General features: G+C 43.2%; 4 protein-coding genes across 4 annotated transcripts; 2 read left to right on the forward strand and 2 right to left on the reverse strand.

Moving 5' to 3' along the window:
* The first annotated feature begins 60 nt into the window (after positions 1 to 60).
* MONOS_6308 (putative N-ethylammeline chlorohydrolase) lies at positions 61 to 2,125 on the forward strand. Its single transcript, XM_067876531.1, has 2 exons — positions 61 to 132; positions 200 to 2,125. Exons 1-2 carry the CDS (start codon positions 106 to 108, stop codon positions 1,721 to 1,723), a joined length of 1,551 nt encoding a protein of 516 aa, XP_067734518.1. The 5' UTR covers positions 61 to 105; the 3' UTR covers positions 1,724 to 2,125.
* Positions 2,110 to 5,789, reverse strand: MONOS_6309 (putative formin-binding protein 1; the record flags this gene model as incomplete). Its single annotated transcript, XM_067876532.1, has 7 exons — positions 2,110 to 2,683; positions 2,773 to 4,686; positions 4,803 to 5,006; positions 5,074 to 5,178; positions 5,234 to 5,438; positions 5,508 to 5,612; positions 5,674 to 5,789. The coding sequence occupies 7 exons, from the start codon at positions 5,787 to 5,789 to the stop codon at positions 2,525 to 2,527; spliced, it is 2,808 nt and encodes a 935-aa protein (XP_067734519.1). The 3' UTR covers positions 2,110 to 2,524.
* Positions 5,790 to 6,186: 397 nt separating this feature from the next.
* On the reverse strand, positions 6,187 to 14,372 carry MONOS_6310 (uncharacterized protein). Its single transcript, XM_067876534.1, has one exon. It carries the CDS (start codon positions 14,362 to 14,364, stop codon positions 6,415 to 6,417), a length of 7,950 nt encoding a protein of 2,649 aa, XP_067734520.1. The 5' UTR covers positions 14,365 to 14,372; the 3' UTR covers positions 6,187 to 6,414.
* Positions 14,373 to 14,539: 167 nt separating this feature from the next.
* On the forward strand, positions 14,540 to 17,986 carry MONOS_6311 (uncharacterized protein; the record flags this gene model as incomplete). Its single annotated transcript, XM_067876535.1, has 4 exons — positions 14,540 to 14,674; positions 14,749 to 14,992; positions 15,060 to 15,217; positions 15,300 to 17,986. 4 exons carry the CDS (start codon positions 14,540 to 14,542, stop codon positions 17,880 to 17,882), a joined length of 3,120 nt encoding a protein of 1,039 aa, XP_067734521.1. The 3' UTR covers positions 17,883 to 17,986.
* Positions 17,987 to 18,022: the final 36 nt, after the last annotated feature.

Below are 18,022 nucleotides of genomic sequence, written 5' to 3' on the forward strand. Positions count from 1 at the left end.
GGTTTTTGAAGAGTATCGAATTGTTGAAACCCAGTTTTTCCAACGATCAAGATTTCCATTATGTAATACTTCAGTTTTTGTTCTTTTATTTTTTGTGAGACATCAATGGAGTTTAAGAGTCCAAAACAAAAAGTCTGAACCTAACTTCGTTATATTTTCTGCAATTTCTTTTATTGATCTATGTTTGCTTCATTTCTAGACAAGGTTTTTAATTATTAGGGCAGATTTCCTTGTTTCAATGAGCGAAGAGGATGGATCCGAAGAGAGAATCGAAGATGGTTATGTGCTTGGAGAATGTTCAACCATCAAAGAGTGTGGACACTTCACTCCTGAAATTGGAGAAAGGATTTTAAAAGAATGTGGAGATGATCTTACTATAATAGGAAAAGATGATACAAAATCTTCGAGGTTGACAATTCCAAAATTGAAGGCCGTAATTTTGCCAGGATTTGTGAAAGCCCATGGCCACGATCATGAGTCTTCAATTATTGGCATCTGCAAGGATATGCCTTTGGTTGATTGGCTTGATGGGGCAATAAATCCTTTTACGAGATTTTTATCAGAAAGGCAAGAAGAATTAAAGGAAAGACTGATACGAACGCCTAATTTGATTGCATATAGAAAAGCGAGAGCGGATGACGTTTATTATGGAATAACCACTGCATTGACTCATCACTGTAATTTCAATAAATACTACGTTCATGAACTTGTTGATGCAAACATTGAAGCAGGAACAAAAATGATTGTTGCAGTTGGTTCTCAAGATAGAAATTATGATCCTCGAGTTTTAGATCAACCCGTTGAATTGGCGACGCAAAGATTAGATAAGTATTATGAACAATTCAAAGATGCACCGCGCACTTGGATAATACCAGGACCAGATCAAGTGTTTTCTAATGGACCAGAAATATTAAAACAACAGAAGGAATGGGCCAATAAACATGGCACGCTCATCCATATCCACTCTGCCGAAGAATACGGAACAACACAATGGTTCAGAGAGAAGTATAAGATGACAGAAGTTGAATATCTGGAATCGATTGGCTTTCTCAGCCCTGAGACAATGCTGGCGCATCAGGTTCATTCAACAGAGCACGATTTGGAACTAATTGCAAAGTACAAAGTGAAAGTTGTCCACAACCCATTGGCAAACACTATTTTGGGATCTGGAATGCCAGATATCGTGAAAATGAGGGCGATGGGTATTGACGTTGCGATTTCAACAGACGGAAGCGGTTCTGCAGACAATCAGAATATTTTAGCAGCAGCAAGACTGGCATCACAATACCAGAGAGGACTTCACCACGATGCGAAGCGTGTGCCTGCTATTGATGCGCTGAAGATGATAACTTCAATCCCAGGGAAAATACTTCGGCTGAAAGTCGGTCAGGTGCGACCAGGTTATGACATGGATCTTGCTGTGGTTGACTTGACGCGTCCGAATCTGATTCCTTCGTCGAAGAGGAATGTTGTGGAGAATCTGATTTGGGCATCAGATGGCTCAGAAGTTGGATGGGTGGTTGCCAATGGTGTGGTGCTGAAAGAGAACCACAAGCTGACACAAGTGAACATTGGGGAGATTTGCTCAGACATCTCGCAGCTGCAGGAGATGTTCTTGGAATTTTTGGCAACAGCTAAAATTATGAAAGCGACTGGAGAGCGAGTTGATGCAAATGACGATGAAGACGAAAAGCCTTCTGAAAGCTCAACAAAAACTGATTAATTTCACGAGCATGTTGTTCGCTCCTGTCTGAGCATTTAGCTTGCGACGCGTTGAAAATTTTGTAATAGAATAGCCTTTAATGACGGCTATTGAATAAAACTTGAAAATGTTGCAAAGATACAAACAAATCTTTGGTTTTTTTTTTCATATCTTAATTTTAACACATTCATGAATATTCAATTATTCTTTCTGAGTGTCAATTTTCTTATTATTTATTTTTACAATCTACATTCAGCGCTTCTATCGCTTCCATATTTTTAAAACAACAGGATTTCGCGCTCTTTTAATGTTTATTCGTGTATTTATTTCCTTTTCTTTTGTAGCATTTCATTTGAAATATGATGTGGGACTTTAACCACAATTTTTTTTGACCGTAACATTTTCGCGAATGAACAAGTGAAAGATGCCACTTTGCTTTTAAAAAGAACAATAACATTCGACTTAAAACTGCAAAAATTACAGAGATGTGCCAAGAAAACTGAGAAACATAAAATGATACAAAACATATTTAATTCTCATCCTGAAAGAAACCTATCACAGAAAATAACGTGACAACTGAATCAAAGAGTTGCATGAAAAGTGTAAAAACATATCATATCTGATAACACAGATGCCATTTGCCATATCTTCAAAGGCAGTAACATCTGCCGCAACAACTTCTTCACTTTTCAGTTAAAACAGATTGTAAAAAGAAAGCACTGTTCAAATAATTAACGTTATAACAGTAAACTTCTGATGATTGAAAAGTGGTTGCAATGCAATTGTAATTCTTTGCTTCAATAGACAAAATTGTCGTTTCATTTAGAAAAGCTGGATGTAATTTGCAGGGACATAGCCGCTTTCTCCTGTTGAGCGTGTGCAGAACACCCAATCTTCAGTTCTGCCTCCGCTGACTGTGACATACTCGTTTGCAGTCACAGACACCTCTGACTCAGACTCAGCTGTGTATTCATACAACACCTGTTTGTTGCAAAGCAGTATTTAATAATTAAACAATTAATGAATAATGAAAAAGGAGATGAAACAATTCAAACAAAAATATTAGAAACCTTTCCGATTTGCCCTTCTTCTTCTCCGTCAGTCGAAGAAATCATCTGATCGCTTCCGTCGACTGCAGAATCAACCTGCTCCTGCTGCCCTTGTGCAGCCAGCTGTGCTGCTTCTGGTTGCTGTTGCTGTTGCTGGACAGCCTGTGCTGTTGTATTAGAAGGCGCTAAAGAATTTGCTGGCTGTGTTGTTTGCTCAGAGACAATATTGACGCACGCAGAGTGCACTGCTGAGGATGTTTCATTCTGCTTTTTCAGTTCTTCACGTGCTTGCTCTACTGTCTCCAAATAGCTGATAGGCACAAATCCCACTTTGCCTTGCTGGTTCTTGCATGATGCCCATCCAGAGTCCTGGTCTTCCAGCAGCACTTCCACTGGCTCAAGGTATTTAACAGCCAGGTGTGTGTCCTCTTCCGCTTCAAAGTCATACAGTGCACGGCGATAGAGAGGTGTCTGCTCAGAAGGTGCAGAAGAAGAAGGAGCTGCAGCAGCAGTATTTGCGGCTGGTGTTGAAGCAGTTGACTGAACTGTAAGAGAAGATTGAGGCTGTGAAGGTGACGAAATGGCAGATGAAGAAGGAGATGGTGAAGAAGATATGACTGCCACCGCTGTTGCAGGTGGGCTGAGAGAAGACGCCGAACTGGTTGCTGTCTGTGTCTTCTGCGGAGCCTGTACAGTTTTTGCTTTTTGCTCCTGCTGTCGCTCCTGAAGTGCTTGCAGCGCCTGCTCCTTCGTCTCCAAATAGTTCATTGGAACAAATCCTTCACTGCCTTGCTTGTTTCTGCAAGAAGACCAACCAGAAGCCTCGTCTTCCATCAGCACTTCAACCTCTTCGAGATATGCCACACTCAACTGAGTCGAGTCTTCTGCATCGAATTGATACAATGCCCTTCTATAAAGCACTGTTGGCTCCTCAACAGCTGTCGCTGGTGCAGTTGTTACCTGCGCATTTGGAGAAGCAGCAGCACTTGAAGGAAGAGCAGATGCAGAAGCAGCAGAAGGAGAAGGTGAGCCTTGTTGGAAGGCTGATGACTGAGAAGGTGTAATCGATGGTGGCCTCGATGCATTTGAATTCTGCTGCAGCTCAGCCAGTTTGCGTGCTTGTTCTGCTTTTGCCTGCTCAACTGTCTCGAGGTAGTTCGAAGGCACATAGCCTTCCTGCCCCTGTTTGTTGCGGCAGGACGCCCAGCCTGATTCAGCGTCTTCCAACAGAACTTCTACCTCTTCGAGATACGCCACACTCAGTTGAGATGCATCTGTCCCTGTAAACTCATACAACGCTCGACGATACAGAATTTGCGGCTGTTCGACTTGCGGCTGTGCACTTTGAGTCGGAATAGCCTGAGTCTGAAGGCGAGGCTGCTGAGAAGCTTGGTTCATGATCTGCTGTGTCTGCAACTGTGCAGCCTTTGCCTTTGCAGCTGCCTCCTGCTTCAGCCTAATGAGCGCCTGGTCAGGTGACTCGAAGTACGTGCCAGGCACAAATCCTTCTTTTCCTGTGGCCAGATCACGCGACTGGACCCATCCGCTTTCCTTGTCGTCTATAAGCACCTCTACATCCTGATTTGCTGCGACAGTCAGCTCATTCTCGTTCGTTGCCACAAATTCATAAAGCACTCGGCGAATCGGATTTCCGCCTGCAGACAGCGGCAGCACGATTGCTGGCGATGGCGATGATCTCACCGCTGCAATGTTAGCTCCAGCTGCAAATCCAGACGGAGACGCAGACGAAGATCCAGACGGACTTCCTGCGACATCCTTCCCAAAAGCACGAGTGCAAAAGACAACTGCCTGGTGTGGCACAGGCTTCAGACCTGTTGCAGCTGCTCCAGCAAATGCACGCATGTCCTTTTCGACGTCCATGTGATTCCATATGTTTTGTGCTTGACTAACACTTTTACGGCAGTTTTCCAAATACTAAGGAATGTTTTAAAGTGGAATTCATCAACAGAAAATTGTGATCGGATAAAAAAAAAGAAAAAGACGATTAATTTAAAAACAATTTCATTTAAAAAAAATCTTGTCATGCAAACCTGATCCCAGTGTGAAAAGAAATCCTGCATTCTTTGTTTCATCGTAGTCAAACGTTCAAACTCTAATTGCTCAAACTTCGCTAAAAGTTCAGTCATCTTTTTTTCGAACTCTTCCTCAATTCCATTGCATACTCTAACGGAGTCGACATAACTTGCTTCACATGCACTCTTCTGTGAAAGTTGACTATTTTGTGCTTTCGAAAGCTTACAGAATTAATATCAAATTAAGCATTTTTGAAATTATATAATTTCTTGTGAACGAAAAACAAACCTTTGCCAAAATTGGAGGTGGTGTGTTTGGATCAGCTTGTGCTTTACTGTAAGCAGCATCAGATTTATCCCATTCTGTAAATGCGCTTACATATTTCTCTCGTTTCTGTTAATTTGATTCAATAAGAGAAAAAAAATATTTTCATAAAAGAAGTGCAAACTCTTGTAACGTCATCGAGTGCAGATTGACGCTTTTTCTTAATAAAGTTATATTGATCTTCAATCCATTTAACTGTTTTTTCGTAGTCTAGAAGCTCGGCTTTTGTTTGGTCCATCATGCTTTTATCGTTTTTTGAAATATCAAGAGCGCCTCTTTCAATTTGTGCAACTGCTTCTTTACTTCCATTCCATGCGATGCTAATAGTACTGTTATTGAATAGGAAGAAAAACAATTGAAAAAAATAATTGGTTTTGCAATCAAATTTGATGTTAAACCCTTCTTCTGGCAGAACAAGAAATTTTCGTGATTTAATTTCCTCAAAAAATTTTGTTTGCGCCATGTAATTTTTAGTGAATCTCACTATCAGCTGTTCATAAGTCCTTTGTCAAATAACAATTATTATCGATGAAAATCTAAAATTATTAAATAATTATTAAAAACTTTATTGTATCTTTACTTCGCTGGATCACTGATGGAATGCCATCCCAAAGGGTTGTTGTAAAATCGATAGATGGATCATTTGCATATGGATGAGGAAAAGAAGCCTGTTGAGCCATGGTTAAAGTTTATAATCTTAATTAATATGGGTGAATTTTCAATAATTGAAAGCGAATGTCCAGTTCAAATAATATATTTGTGAAATAAGAGAGAAAATTCACCATTTCAAGGCACTTATGTCAGAAACAAGAAATTTTTTTTATATCAAAACCAAAAAAAATTAATTAACAAAACGCATAAGACTTCTATAAATAAATAAACATTAAATTCATTTGCTTTTCAAAAAATTAAAACTTGAATAATAACAAAAATAGTTATCAATTGTCCACATCTTTCCTCAGGAAGAAACTAATTGAATATTCTAGTAATAATCCATTGTTTCTTTTTATTTTGTCTTAACATTCACATGAAAAAAATTTTTTTTATTTTCAAAAATTTCTTCCAGTATAAATAATATTATCTATCAAAGTTCGGTTCATTATTATATACAGTCAACACTGTCGTGATGTACTCAGCAGACGCCAAAATATTTTCAAAATAAAAGACAAATATAAAATTAATGATGCAAAATATTCAAAAATCCAAAAATCAAAAAATCCAAAAATAATATAAATTTTCAAACAAAATAAGGTCAATCACAATAAATTTTCTTCTTCTAAGCAATGCACAAATCATAATCTTCATTTACTGAAATTTAAATATGCAGCATCTCCCAGACGTCAATAACAACTCGTTGATAGCAGAATCGCTTTCTTGACAAACTTCTTTCCGAACTGCCTCTTCTGCACAGCCTGCTTCAATGGACAGCCAATACGCTCTTCTGTTAATTCTGTTTCTTTCTTGGAGTTCTTGTTTCAGTTGAGCAATCGGGTCATTTGTGTTCAAAGAAGAATTTCCATCTGATTTGAGTTCTGAAGAAGAAGATTCAATTGGAGCTATGCTTTTTTCATGTTCATCCTCTTCTTCTTCGCGGGCAGCACCACTTTGAGACAAAATGCTTTCTTTTGCTTCTTTGCCTTCAGACTCATCTTCTGTTGCATCTTCTCCATCACTTTCTTCTCCTTCTCCTTCTTCTCCTTCTTCTTCTCCTTCTTCTTCTTCGCTGTCATCCATCATTTTCATGAAAGAGGTGTCGAGTGCATCTGAATCTGCCTCCTCTTCGCGAGACATTCCAACCAGCTGATGCATCAGCTCATCAAACTGCGCAGGCTCCAGCGCCATTTCTGGCTCTGCACTGCCACAGCTATTCTGGTGGAACTCCAATGGATTGGATAACGCTGCAAAAAGAAGATCTTCTTTGAGGAACTCCAATTTACCCAGTAACATCGGAGAAGCAACTGTTTGTTGAGTGCTTGAAGAAGAGGAAGGCTGAGGCTGCTCTTCAACTTTTGATGGAGAAGAAGAAGAGGAAGAAGAGGAAGAAGATGATGATTGAGTAGCACTTTCATCTGCTATCTGCTCATCCAAAGAATGATCTTCTGAAACATCAACCCAGCTGCTGCGTGCTTCCCTCTCTGCTGCTCCGTCTTGGCTTTCCTGTCTGATGTCATCGTCTGTTTGGGCTGCTGAGGAAGTGCAGTTCAGCTTGAGAAGCATACACTTCACTTCTTCTGAAGCATTTTTCTGTGTGAGATTTTTCATTTTCATTGCTACATCGCTCAGATTGTCTTCGCCACGGCATTCCATTTCAAATGGCACACCAAAAAGAGCAAAACGTGGATTGTACAGCACAGAATACATAAGATGAGAAGGAGACGGTGCTTTTTCAAGCAAAGATGTGCTTAAACCCTTTGAGACAGATATGCTTCTATTTAAAGTTGGAACAAGTTGAATGGCAATTGTGAACGGAGATTTGCCATTTGGTGATTTTTCATTGCGAGACAAGGGAAGAGAGGAAAGAGGTGTTGTGTGTGGAACAACAGCCACAATGCTGTTGATGCCAGACAATCCATTTGTCAGTGCTTTCTTCTGTGGCTCAGTCAATTTGGCTGCCAGTTCAATTATTTCCTCCTTTTCCAATCTTCTTATTGTTTTTGCTTTTTGCTCTTTTCTTTGTTCTTTCTGCAACAAATTGTGCCAAAGTCGCTCGGCTTCTTGAGTTGGATCAAGAAGTCTATTTTCGTTCTCTTCTTCACTTTTCGTTTTCTCTCTCTCTTTCTCTTCTTCTCTCTCCCTCTCGTCTATTTCGCCTGCTGCTTTCTCTCCTTCTTTTGACTTGTCATTCATTCTGCCTCGTTTCTCTTTCAAAGCAGCCTTATGAACAACTACAACACGAAACATCGACTCGTCAAAGATGTTGCTGAAGCTGTTCTCAGCCACCTGGCGATGATAGTTGGAGTCAAGCACTGACAACGTCACGTCCAATGCAAGCGCCTTCATCACACTTTCAACTGGAGACATCGAAGCAGATGATGATGATGATGATGATTCCGGCTTCGCTGGTTTAGATAGATCAGCAATAATCTTTTTGCGCTCTTCCAAATAGTTTTTAGGCCCATCATCTGAGCTCATTGACTTGTTCACCTGGTAATTCGTAATCTCACTCACAATGTCACTTACACACAGCCACTGCTCCATCGCACTTTGTTTTTCTGTGCTTTTTCTGCTTATGCCAGCTTCGTTGTTCGCCTGCATCATGTCCAAAATCCATCCTTCTTTGCTCAATGCGCCTTGGCTGGCCATTCCCCTCATTCGATTGGCATACAAATCGAGCACAACTTTCACCAGCCACTCGATCCACCAGCTCATCCGCGCGAATAAGCTGCTCAAAAATCGCTCGCTCATTTTCTTCGCTTTTGAGCCCAGCGTCGAATCAGCAAAAACTTCTGGAGAAACAAGAAATTGGAGGAGTGTCTGCACTGTCCCCTGCTTTGGAACACCAAAAGTGCCAAAAGATGAGAACGCTTTCATCTTCTTCACTTCGTCAGACTTGTCTGTAACAGCTTCAAAGGTCTTTGTCTGGATCAGCGGGAGAGCAGATGGCACAAAGAAAGACAGGCTCGTGTCGCACAGCTTTCCTGCTCCCCAGTGGCGCAAAACGAGAGGCGCCTGCTCCACCCGGGGCTTCATCAGGTTCTCTTCTCGGAAGAGTTCTCCGATTGGCGTTGAAGAAGGGATGTAGCATTCAGACGAGGCAGATGCACTCCACACGAGATGACAGGGCAGCACAGGCTGAGTGGTTGTGTTGTTTGCTTCTGCTGCGATGTTGTCAATGACCTGATTCAGCGTGACTAAAGCATCAAACCCTTCATTGATGATTCTCTCGGCCACAAGCTTTGAAGGCGAGTCTTCTGTTTCTTTAACTTTCTTCTGCATCTGATGAGACAGAATCTGATATGCCATCCAGCAGACAACACCAGTAGGAGTAGAGGCATGCAGAAGGATCGTCGGCAAAAGCACCTCGTTTGTCTCTTCGTCGACGACTGTGACGCGTCGCATTGAAACAGACGATAAAGTGGCAAACGAAGTCAAAAGAGGAAGCGTTGTAGTGTTAGTTTGAGAAAGCTCATCAGAACTGGAAGAAGAAGAAGATGATGATGATGATGAAGATGATGATATATCATGCTCAATGTGAAGTGGCTTTTCGAAAGAGATTGGAACAGAAATAGGCAAAGCGGATGAAGAGCGGCGCGGAAGCAGCTCCACAATCAGCTGCGGGATGACGATGTGTGTGTTTGTTGAGATGCGTGCTGAGTACTCTTCGAGAAGAGGCTCAATCAGTCTGTGTCTGAACAGAATCCACGGCAGACGGCGGGGCTTGCGGGTGGGCGACTGAATAAGTGAAGCCTTGTATCGAGCGGGAGAAAGAGTCGATGAAAAGTCACTTGGCTTCACCAGAGACGAAGACGCCGAATACAAATCAATCGCTGACTGGCGCAGTCCAGTCCTCAGCTCCTCGAAGTTGCTGGTCTTCTCTTCGGCAACACCAAAAATAGAGAAGATGATCCTTTCCTTCTCGTTTTCATCGTCCCAATCGACATATTCGCTGCTCTCATCAGCTGCACCTGCCTCTCCTCCATCTGCTCTGAGCTTTGCCTCCTGCTGGCGCTTCATTGCAAATGCGATGTAGTCTCTCAGCTGGCTGAGTGTTTTGAACTCTTCCATCTCGTCCTGAAGAGTGTGTGCCACAAGTGTCGATGCTGTGAGGGGAGTGATGAGCGCACTTGGTGAAAGAGAAGGCGGCACACAGTTGCACCACAAAGGCAGATGCCCTTTGAAGGACTGCAGAACCTTGCTGTATTCTGTCTGCTCTTCAGAAGCATCTACTTTCTCAGGGAATGTCCCTGTCGATCCGACTGTTTTGATTAACTCTGAAACAATCTCCTGCGATTTTTCCTGAGAAATTCCTGTTTCTTTTGCAATTTGTTTCATCATCTGCTCAATCTCTTTGTCTTGCTCGTTCGTAGTTGAGTCCTCAGCCCCTTCTGTCTGGTCTCTCTTGTAAAAATCCTTCAGCATCGAGTCCCTCAGATATTGTGTGTCGCCCAGGTTGAATCCCAAAAGAGTGACAAATGCCAACGGGCTCTTCGCCTCCATGTCTAATTCTGTGCAGCCAGTCAAGCTGTTTCTGGAGATGGCCTTTCTGTTGACTGCAAAATGCTTGCTGTTCCCTCTGGCTTCCATCCACCCTGCCTCTCCGGCTGTCCTCCCTTCCAAGAAAAGAGGCGTAGCACTCGTCAGCGAATAGCACAGGTTGCACAGCAATGTGTCTTCAATCGATTCTCCTCCTATTTTGTCTCCTGGCATCCCGCTGGCTGCAACAACAGCGTCTGCCAATGGAGCCAGTGGACGCACTCCGAGCGTGTCTGCATAACAAATGCGAGTCTCAACATATTGTGGTACATTCACTGCATTGTCAGTTTGAATGCCATTTGCTTCTCCTTCGCTGCTGTCTTCTCTTTTGGTCATCAGATAATTTTTCTTTCTTTGGTCGTTGATTGCATTTAATGCATTGAGGAGTAATTCGTGTGCTTTGGTGTTGAGTTCTTTTATTGTTGTGCTGCCTGTGTCAACCTGAACAGTCAAGAAGTTCCCCTTCAATTCATATGCACCAATCCTCAAATCAACCAGCCTGCCTTTTCTTTTCTTTTGTGCCTGTTCCGTCTTCTCTTTGGATTCTCTCTCAGACTGCTTGTCCAGTTCGTCCTGCACCCTCAGCTCATAATGTGCATTTGTGTCTGCAATGGCTGTGCAGAGGGAGTCAGGCAGCACCAACGGAGCTGGAGTCTCGCTGCTTTGTGAAGAAGACGCTGAAGCTGATTGGCTTGACTTTTGTTGAAGACTGCCCTGCCTGTGATAGAGAAGAGCATATGCAATTGGCTCGCCAGTGACTGGAATGCTCAGGGGGACCATTCTTTCTTGCATGCCTCCATTTTCAGCATCGCCATCAACATAAAAGAACGGAACCAGCTGCAAAGACATTTTGGGAACAGAAAGAGATGGAAGCGTTGCAGCAGTAGTAGATGCAGGTGTTGAAGATGAAGAGGAGGAAGATGAAGATGAAGAATTTGAAATCTGCTTTCTTCGCTCTTCCAGATTTGCAAACCAATAGCGTTCGTTTGCAGTTATCTCCGAGCAGAACTCGAGTGGGTGCTGCCGAGTTGGGTCAGGCGAAGATCCGAAGAAGTGTTCGAGTGTTGCGCAGTCGCCGTCAGCGCCGATGTCTCTCACCTGTTTGTGTGTCTGCTCTGTCCATCTGCCTGTGACGCGGTTGCGGTGGCAGATGTGCTGCTTGGACTCTTCGTCTGCATGGTCAACAGCAAAAACAGAGGAAAGACTGAACTGAGACAGATTAGCAGAAGAAGCTGAAGAAGCAGAAGACGAAGCAGAGCACTTGTCAGGACAGTATTCTGCTGCTATCTTTGCACCTTCCCAAGCCAACACCTCTCTTTTCACGACATTTGCATGCTCTTCCTCCTCCTTCCTGTTGTCTGCCTCTTTTCTCTCAGCACATTTGAGATCGAGCACACGTGGAAAGGCGAATGCTCTTGTGTCAAAAGACGGAGTGATCGATGAAACGAGCTGCACCGCCTTCTGCTCAGGAACACGCGCAACAGCCATCTCTCTTCTGCGCATCTCGTCTGGCCCCAGCATCGCCCCTTCGCCTTTCTCTCCTCTGCTTCTGGCTGCCTCAGACTCCTTCATCGCCACCTGTTGGAACGACGATGGGTTCACGCGGAAGCGGTTGAGGAACACAAACAGGTTGGGCGCTGCTTCAACGAGGCGCGTCTCTTTGCGAGTGCAGCCGGTGGTGCAGTGACAAGGGCGGGACAGGCGTGGGATAAGCGGATAGTCTGGATATTGTTCAGAGCAGACCCACGCATTGGACGAGAGGAACGAAAAGGCTTTAATTCTGTGCTCTGAAGAAGCTCTTGACGAGGACGATGAGGAAGACGAGGATGAAGCAAACTGAGCGCTGTCGAGAGACGAGAGCTCTTCATTTGATATGAAGAACGGCTTTGTGAACAGTTGCTCCAGCGCATAATCCATGTTGTTGAACGAGGTTGGAATGAACTTGTCATCTTTGCTGTTTGTTGCATTCTCCTTCCCTTCTTTTTGCTGGCTGTTTCTGAGCTCTGTCAGCTCGTTCACAGCAGCAGCTGAGACAGGAATGGTGATGCTGTGTGTCTTCTCTACGGTGACAGTCCTTCTTCCACACTGAGTGCAAGTGAGTGTAGTCTCCATTGTCGACGTCACAGAATCACACACCGCTTTCATCAGAGCACACAATCTGCTCACTTCTTCTTCTCCCATTTCTGCTCTTCTCTTCTTCTCTTCTTTTTCTCCCTCATCATCAGAGCTGTTGTTGTAGCTGATGAGCGACTTCTCCCTCTTCACACACGCCTCCATTCCTCGGATGATCGCACTGAGAAAGAAGAACAGCTGCACATTTGGCGCACGAGGCGCTTGGAGCACCCGCTTTGGCACCAAACCAGGCGCCACAAGAGGCTTCAGCAGGATGCCGCTGTTCTCCACACCGAACGTGTAGATACCCAAAAAGCGCTGAAGGAGAAGGCAAAGGCGGAGGACAGAGGGAAGTGTGGGCGAGCTGAGATAAGGTGAGGACGAGAAAGGAGAGGAGGCTGAGGAAGATTCGAGGGAGTTCATTGAGAGTGCCTTTGCAGTGGCTGAGGAGATGATGGCGGAGGAAAACAGACCCGAACGGCGCATAGCCATCTGGATCGTCGAGGCAGACAGGCCTTGCCCATCTACCCCGCCGCCAAAGAAAGACTTGCCGAGGCGAATGCTGTTGCCCATCCGGCTGCTCCGCATGATGTCGTCGTCTTCTTCTCCCCGCTTCAGCTTCATCGCTCCGCCAAGCAGCATCTTCGTTCCTTGCTCCGTGATGTATCTGTCGCTGCCACTTGCTTCGTTTCTGCTATTATCTGAACTGTGAACGTCTTTCTCCATTCCGCGTCGCTCATTCTCGCCTTTTTCTCTTTCCACTCCTTTTCCTTCCACCTTGCTTCCTTCGTTTGTCCAATCAACTTCCAAAAGCGCGCGTTTAACTTCTTCAATTTCTGCCAGCAATTCCATCACGCCGTGCAGCGAAAATGCAGCAGAAGACACAAAAAATGAATTCTGGTCGTAGTTCCGCCTCTGCCCAGGCATTGAAGTCTTGACGCATGACGGAAGCACCCCGTTTTCAGAGGCACTCGCTTCTTTCTGGCGTCTTCCGCGGCGGCGCCGTAATGATAATTCAGCATTCAGAAACTCCAGCCCCGAAACTGCAGAGGAAATCTGAAATGAAGCTGTTGTTATCGGCTTAATCTCGCGTTTCTGATCAAACGAAGGCCCGTCTGGCATCTGCTCGTCGGAACCAAAAAATCCCCTTCGGCGCTTTCTTTGAGACTTTCTTTCCTGAGATGTTGATGATGCTCCTTCTGCTGTAGTTTTTTGTGGTGATGAGCTTGTCCCTTCTTGTGACTCAGAAGCAGAAGCTGACGCAGAAGCTGAATTAGAACCTGAATTTGCAACAGAAAATTTGTTTGAAGATGATTTTGAAGCATTGGAATTTTCCTTTCGTTTTTCAACAGGTTCAAATACACCAAATTTCTTATAAAATTGTTTTGGCACAGCAATACGATTGTCATCAAGAATTTTATTAAAAGAGTGTATGAGATTGCCATATTCTTGCCGCTCGTTGGCTCCTTTTATGTTTTCTATCTTTAAATATCTTTTTAAAACATTTATATTTTCTCTCTTGATTTTAAAAATTGCAAAGACAAGATGATCAATATCTTCGAGTGCCCCTTCAGTAATCCCTTCACTTTTTTCGGCTGCGTACTTCAAAACAGAACGAATATTTTGAACAGTTTTCAAGAAACGCGTCAAATTATCATTTGAAGATAAATTTTTTTGAAGATTAGCCAAGTAACACCCAAAAGAGTATTTGTATAATTCTCCAAGGAATGTAAATAAATTTTCAGAATTCAAATTTAAGCGATTATCCAGTTTTTCAAATAATGAGAATTCGGCCGAAGTTCCCAAAAAGTAAAAGTCTTTATCAGGATCCAATGAAGATTGCGACATCCATTCTTTTCCTGTGGCAATTGCAGCTGCAAGCTGTGCCCTTTCAACAAAATTTCCCGAGTCCATAGGTGTTGAAGGTTTTCCAATGAAAAAATTCTTCATTTATTGTTATGGTTGCTTAGAAATCCTTCAAAAATGATACTGTCAAATTTTAATTATTCAATTTTACAGCGATATTTTATATTAAACATTATTGAAATATTAGCATAAAAATGAATATTTTTTCTGAAAAATGAAATATTTTCTACAGTTTGATCATTGTTTAAAGTGATTTTCAATGGATTTGCAAGCAATCCTTTTGCAAATCGAAGATTCATTACAGCAAATACGTTCCTCACAAACAGATGAAGCAAATGAATTTGCTTTGGAAAGAGAATTATCTTCAAGATTAGAGCTTTTGGAAGAACAAACAGTTTGTAAAACATAATTTTCAAACAAGAGCAGATTTTTCTTTCTTCAAAATTCCATATATGTATGACTTTCAAGGAACGCAAACGCTCCAGTAAATTAGCTGCTGAACGTAGGTTGGAATCGGCTCGGCATAATTTTCAGCAAACTGAAAAAAGATTAGAGACAGCGAGAAGTCGTGAAGAAGAAAAGAAAGCAGCTCTTTCGAAGCGCATTAATGAAATAAGAACATCAATTACGAATGGATGGCATGTCAAAAGAAAAATGGAACAAGACAGAGAAAAAACAATTCTTCAATTTGATAAACAATTAAAAATTCCAGGTGCCTTAAATTTTTAAAAAATTTTTTGTCATAATTAAATTGTATTATTATGTGTTTGCTTTGTCAGGAACTCAGAGGGTAATAAATGACATTCAAGCGCCTCCTGCTTGTAGTTATCAGCAAACGCAAAACAGTCTTCTTTCTACGTTATCATCAACTCAAAGATCATCTCTTTCTTCAACTATCAGAAGCGACAAAATCGAGTCGATTGGAATTCCTCCCATTGTATGTTGTTCTTTCATCACATTTGAATTATCTAATGGAAAATATAAATGAAAAATATCTTTAATGTTTGCATAATGTTAAGTTTGCATCGTATTTTTCGGAGCAGCACAACTATATATTAGCACTTTGTGAATCTTCGTCAATTTTAAAACAGAAGACTATCAATCTGTTTCGAGAAATTCAGAGGATAACAGAACTTGCTTCATTCACACTTCTTCAGACAGAAAAAAGCAAAACCCATTCATCTGACTATAAATCGTTAGCTGCGAAAACAAGAACGGAAAGGGGTGACTGCCGCAGTGTCTGTAAAGATGATGGAGATATTAGTGAAATGGATGGGTCGGATGAGATTATCATTCCGCCTGTTGATTTGGATGCTGTTGATGAATCGTCGCGCTTGCCTCGTTTTCTGATTGGAGAACCAGAAAACTTACACTCCAGATTGGCTCAGCCTGCGACAGCAGCACAGCGCAATTCAATGACTGTTTATTCGCCTGAAAAGATGTCATTGTCTGATGGCTTAGAAGAAAGCAATGAAAACAGACTATCAGAATCAATAGCATCAACATCCACGTTATCAACTTCTACTTCCTCCTCTTCTTCTTCTTCTGTTCTTTCTCCTCTTCCGAGGCTGAACGAAGCAGCGCTGCGTATTCCCCTCAGCATTTCACTCTGCACACCCACTTCAATTGCGCCTCTGCTCCCTTTGCGGACAGAAGACGAGCTGCCTGAGCTCTACCGCTCTCCTTCTCTGATCTTCTTCAGCGACACCTTCGCTCCTTCCTCGTCTTCTTTCATGTTCAGCGCCTTCGCCTCGCTTCTCTCCCGCCTCCGCCACAGCGCCGCCTCTCTTTCGACGAGCATCGCAGCTGAAGTCAGCGCAGAGCAGCTTCGGCGGCGGATGAAGAGAGAGAAGATGCAACTGACTGAGACGCTGGCGAAGGTGCAGACGAAGACAGAGCGTGTCAGCAGGCGAAGAGAAGAGCGAAGAGAGATCGCCACGACTATTCAGAGGATGATGGCTGCTCTGCTCTTTTCGGTGGTGTCACTTGGAGAAGAGAAAGAGATTGAATCTTCTTCTTCTTCTTCTGCACTCAGCACAGACAATGAAATGGTTGGCAGAAGAAGTCTGATTGAAAGTCAGCAGTCGAATGAAAAGACAGCCAGCAGAGCAGCACACGACGAGAAAGAGAGCCAAAACGAGCCAGCCGAAAGAAGCCGAAAAGTCACATTTCATTTCTCATCAGAAGTGTCACAGCAGAAAACACAGGATTCTTCATTGACTGTTTCTTCGAGTGTTTCTGCGGGTGCATCTGCTGCTTCGACGCCGCAGACATCGCGTCTTCTGCAGACGCTGAACAGAATGATTGCCTCGTCTGCCCTGACACCTTCCCTTCTTCGCGACAGACGCTCCCACACATCTTCACTCCCACCTGCCTCAGACAACGACGAGCAGCTCATTGATTCTCTTTTTGCCCTCCTTCCTTCCACAAAGCAGGTCAAATCTTCTCCCTCTTCGCTGCTGAATACACCTCGTTCTGTGTCTCCTTCCTCTTCTCCTCGCTCTGCCTCTTGTTCCTCAGAAAAGAGCTCTCCGCTTCTCTCTCCGTCTTCTCTGAGCCCTCCAACCTCTCCTGTGTCGATGGCACAATCACTCCCAATTCCAAAGTCAATTCCTTTTCCTGTCTTCCCTTCGCCTTTCGATTCTTCTTTTTTCACAAGTCTTATTTCTTCATCATCACCTTCTTCTTCTTCTTCTTCTTCTTCTTCTGTTAGTGATTCCAAGACATTTCATGAGTCCCCATCATCTTCTGATGGCTTTGTAGCTCCGACTGTTTTGACTTCTTCTCCTTTTGCTTCGCCGCATGCCACTCACTTCATCCACAACCCTTCTTCACCTCAGCCTCTCCTCACCTCATCTCCCACACACCCCACACACACAGCTACCCAGCTCTCTCCACAGAATTCATCATCATCATCATCATCTTCTTCTTCTTCTTCTTCTCCATCATCTTCTCGCCTTCGCCATCTGATAGCGCAGTTCCAGTCACTTTCTCTATCGCGCACACGAATACTTTGTTTGTCTTCTGTCCTCAATGAGCAGATCACCACACTCGCTGCAGAAAGAGCGCAGTGGGAAGAGCAGGTGAAAAACGAGACAGGACGCGATTGGGACGAAGAGGCATTCAAATTGATGAAAGAGAAGAAGAAGGCAAAGGAAGCAGAAAAAGAACAGAGCAACACTCAAGCCACACCCACCACTCCATCAACATCACCCCAGTTTGTTCTTGCACACATCGCACAGACATGTCCTTTTCCTGCCACAAACCAGTCGCAGCTGTCTGTTCCTCGCCCCCAGTTCAAATTCCAGACACCTCCTTCAATCCATTCTCAGTTGGCTTCTCCATCATTGTCTACAACTACACCTCTTCTGCATATTCTGTCTTCTTCTCTCACATCAACACAAACACCAAAGCAGATTCACCCTCCACTCAACCAACAGGCAGATGAGCCTCAAATGCCCACAACTCCTCGACAAGAACAAGCATCATTTGCGAATGTGCCTGTTGTAAGCCAACCAGAAGGTGGTGATTCTACATTAACACCAACTGTTCCAGATCGCGTAATTTCATCTCCACCCCATTCACACTTCTTATCTCAATAACCACTTCTTGATGAAGCTCTTAACAGAATCAGATCACTTCACTTTTATATTTTTTTTTTAATAAATTTTAATGATATCCAAAAAGTTTAAAGGAAGGAAAAAAATTTTTTTTATTATCACACATGAATCAAATCACTTTT

This window comes from Monocercomonoides exilis (genome assembly GCF_001643675.1).
Source record: "Monocercomonoides exilis strain PA203 chromosome Unknown scaffold4-2303458, whole genome shotgun sequence".
Lineage (NCBI taxonomy): Eukaryota > Preaxostyla > Oxymonadida > Polymastigidae > Monocercomonoides > Monocercomonoides exilis.

Bases quoted from the DNA above. Each gene is read 5' to 3' on its own strand.
- MONOS_6308 (XM_067876531.1), top strand. From the start codon at position 106: ATGGAGTTTAAGAGTCCAAAACAAAAA. The intron at 133-199 runs GTCTGAACCTAA...CTTCATTTCTAG, and splicing joins TTAAGAGTCCAAAACAAAAA to ACAAGGTTTTTAATTATTAG.
- MONOS_6310 (XM_067876534.1), bottom strand. From the start codon at position 14,364: ATGAAGAATTTTTTCATTGGAAAACCTTCAACACCTATGGACTCGGGA.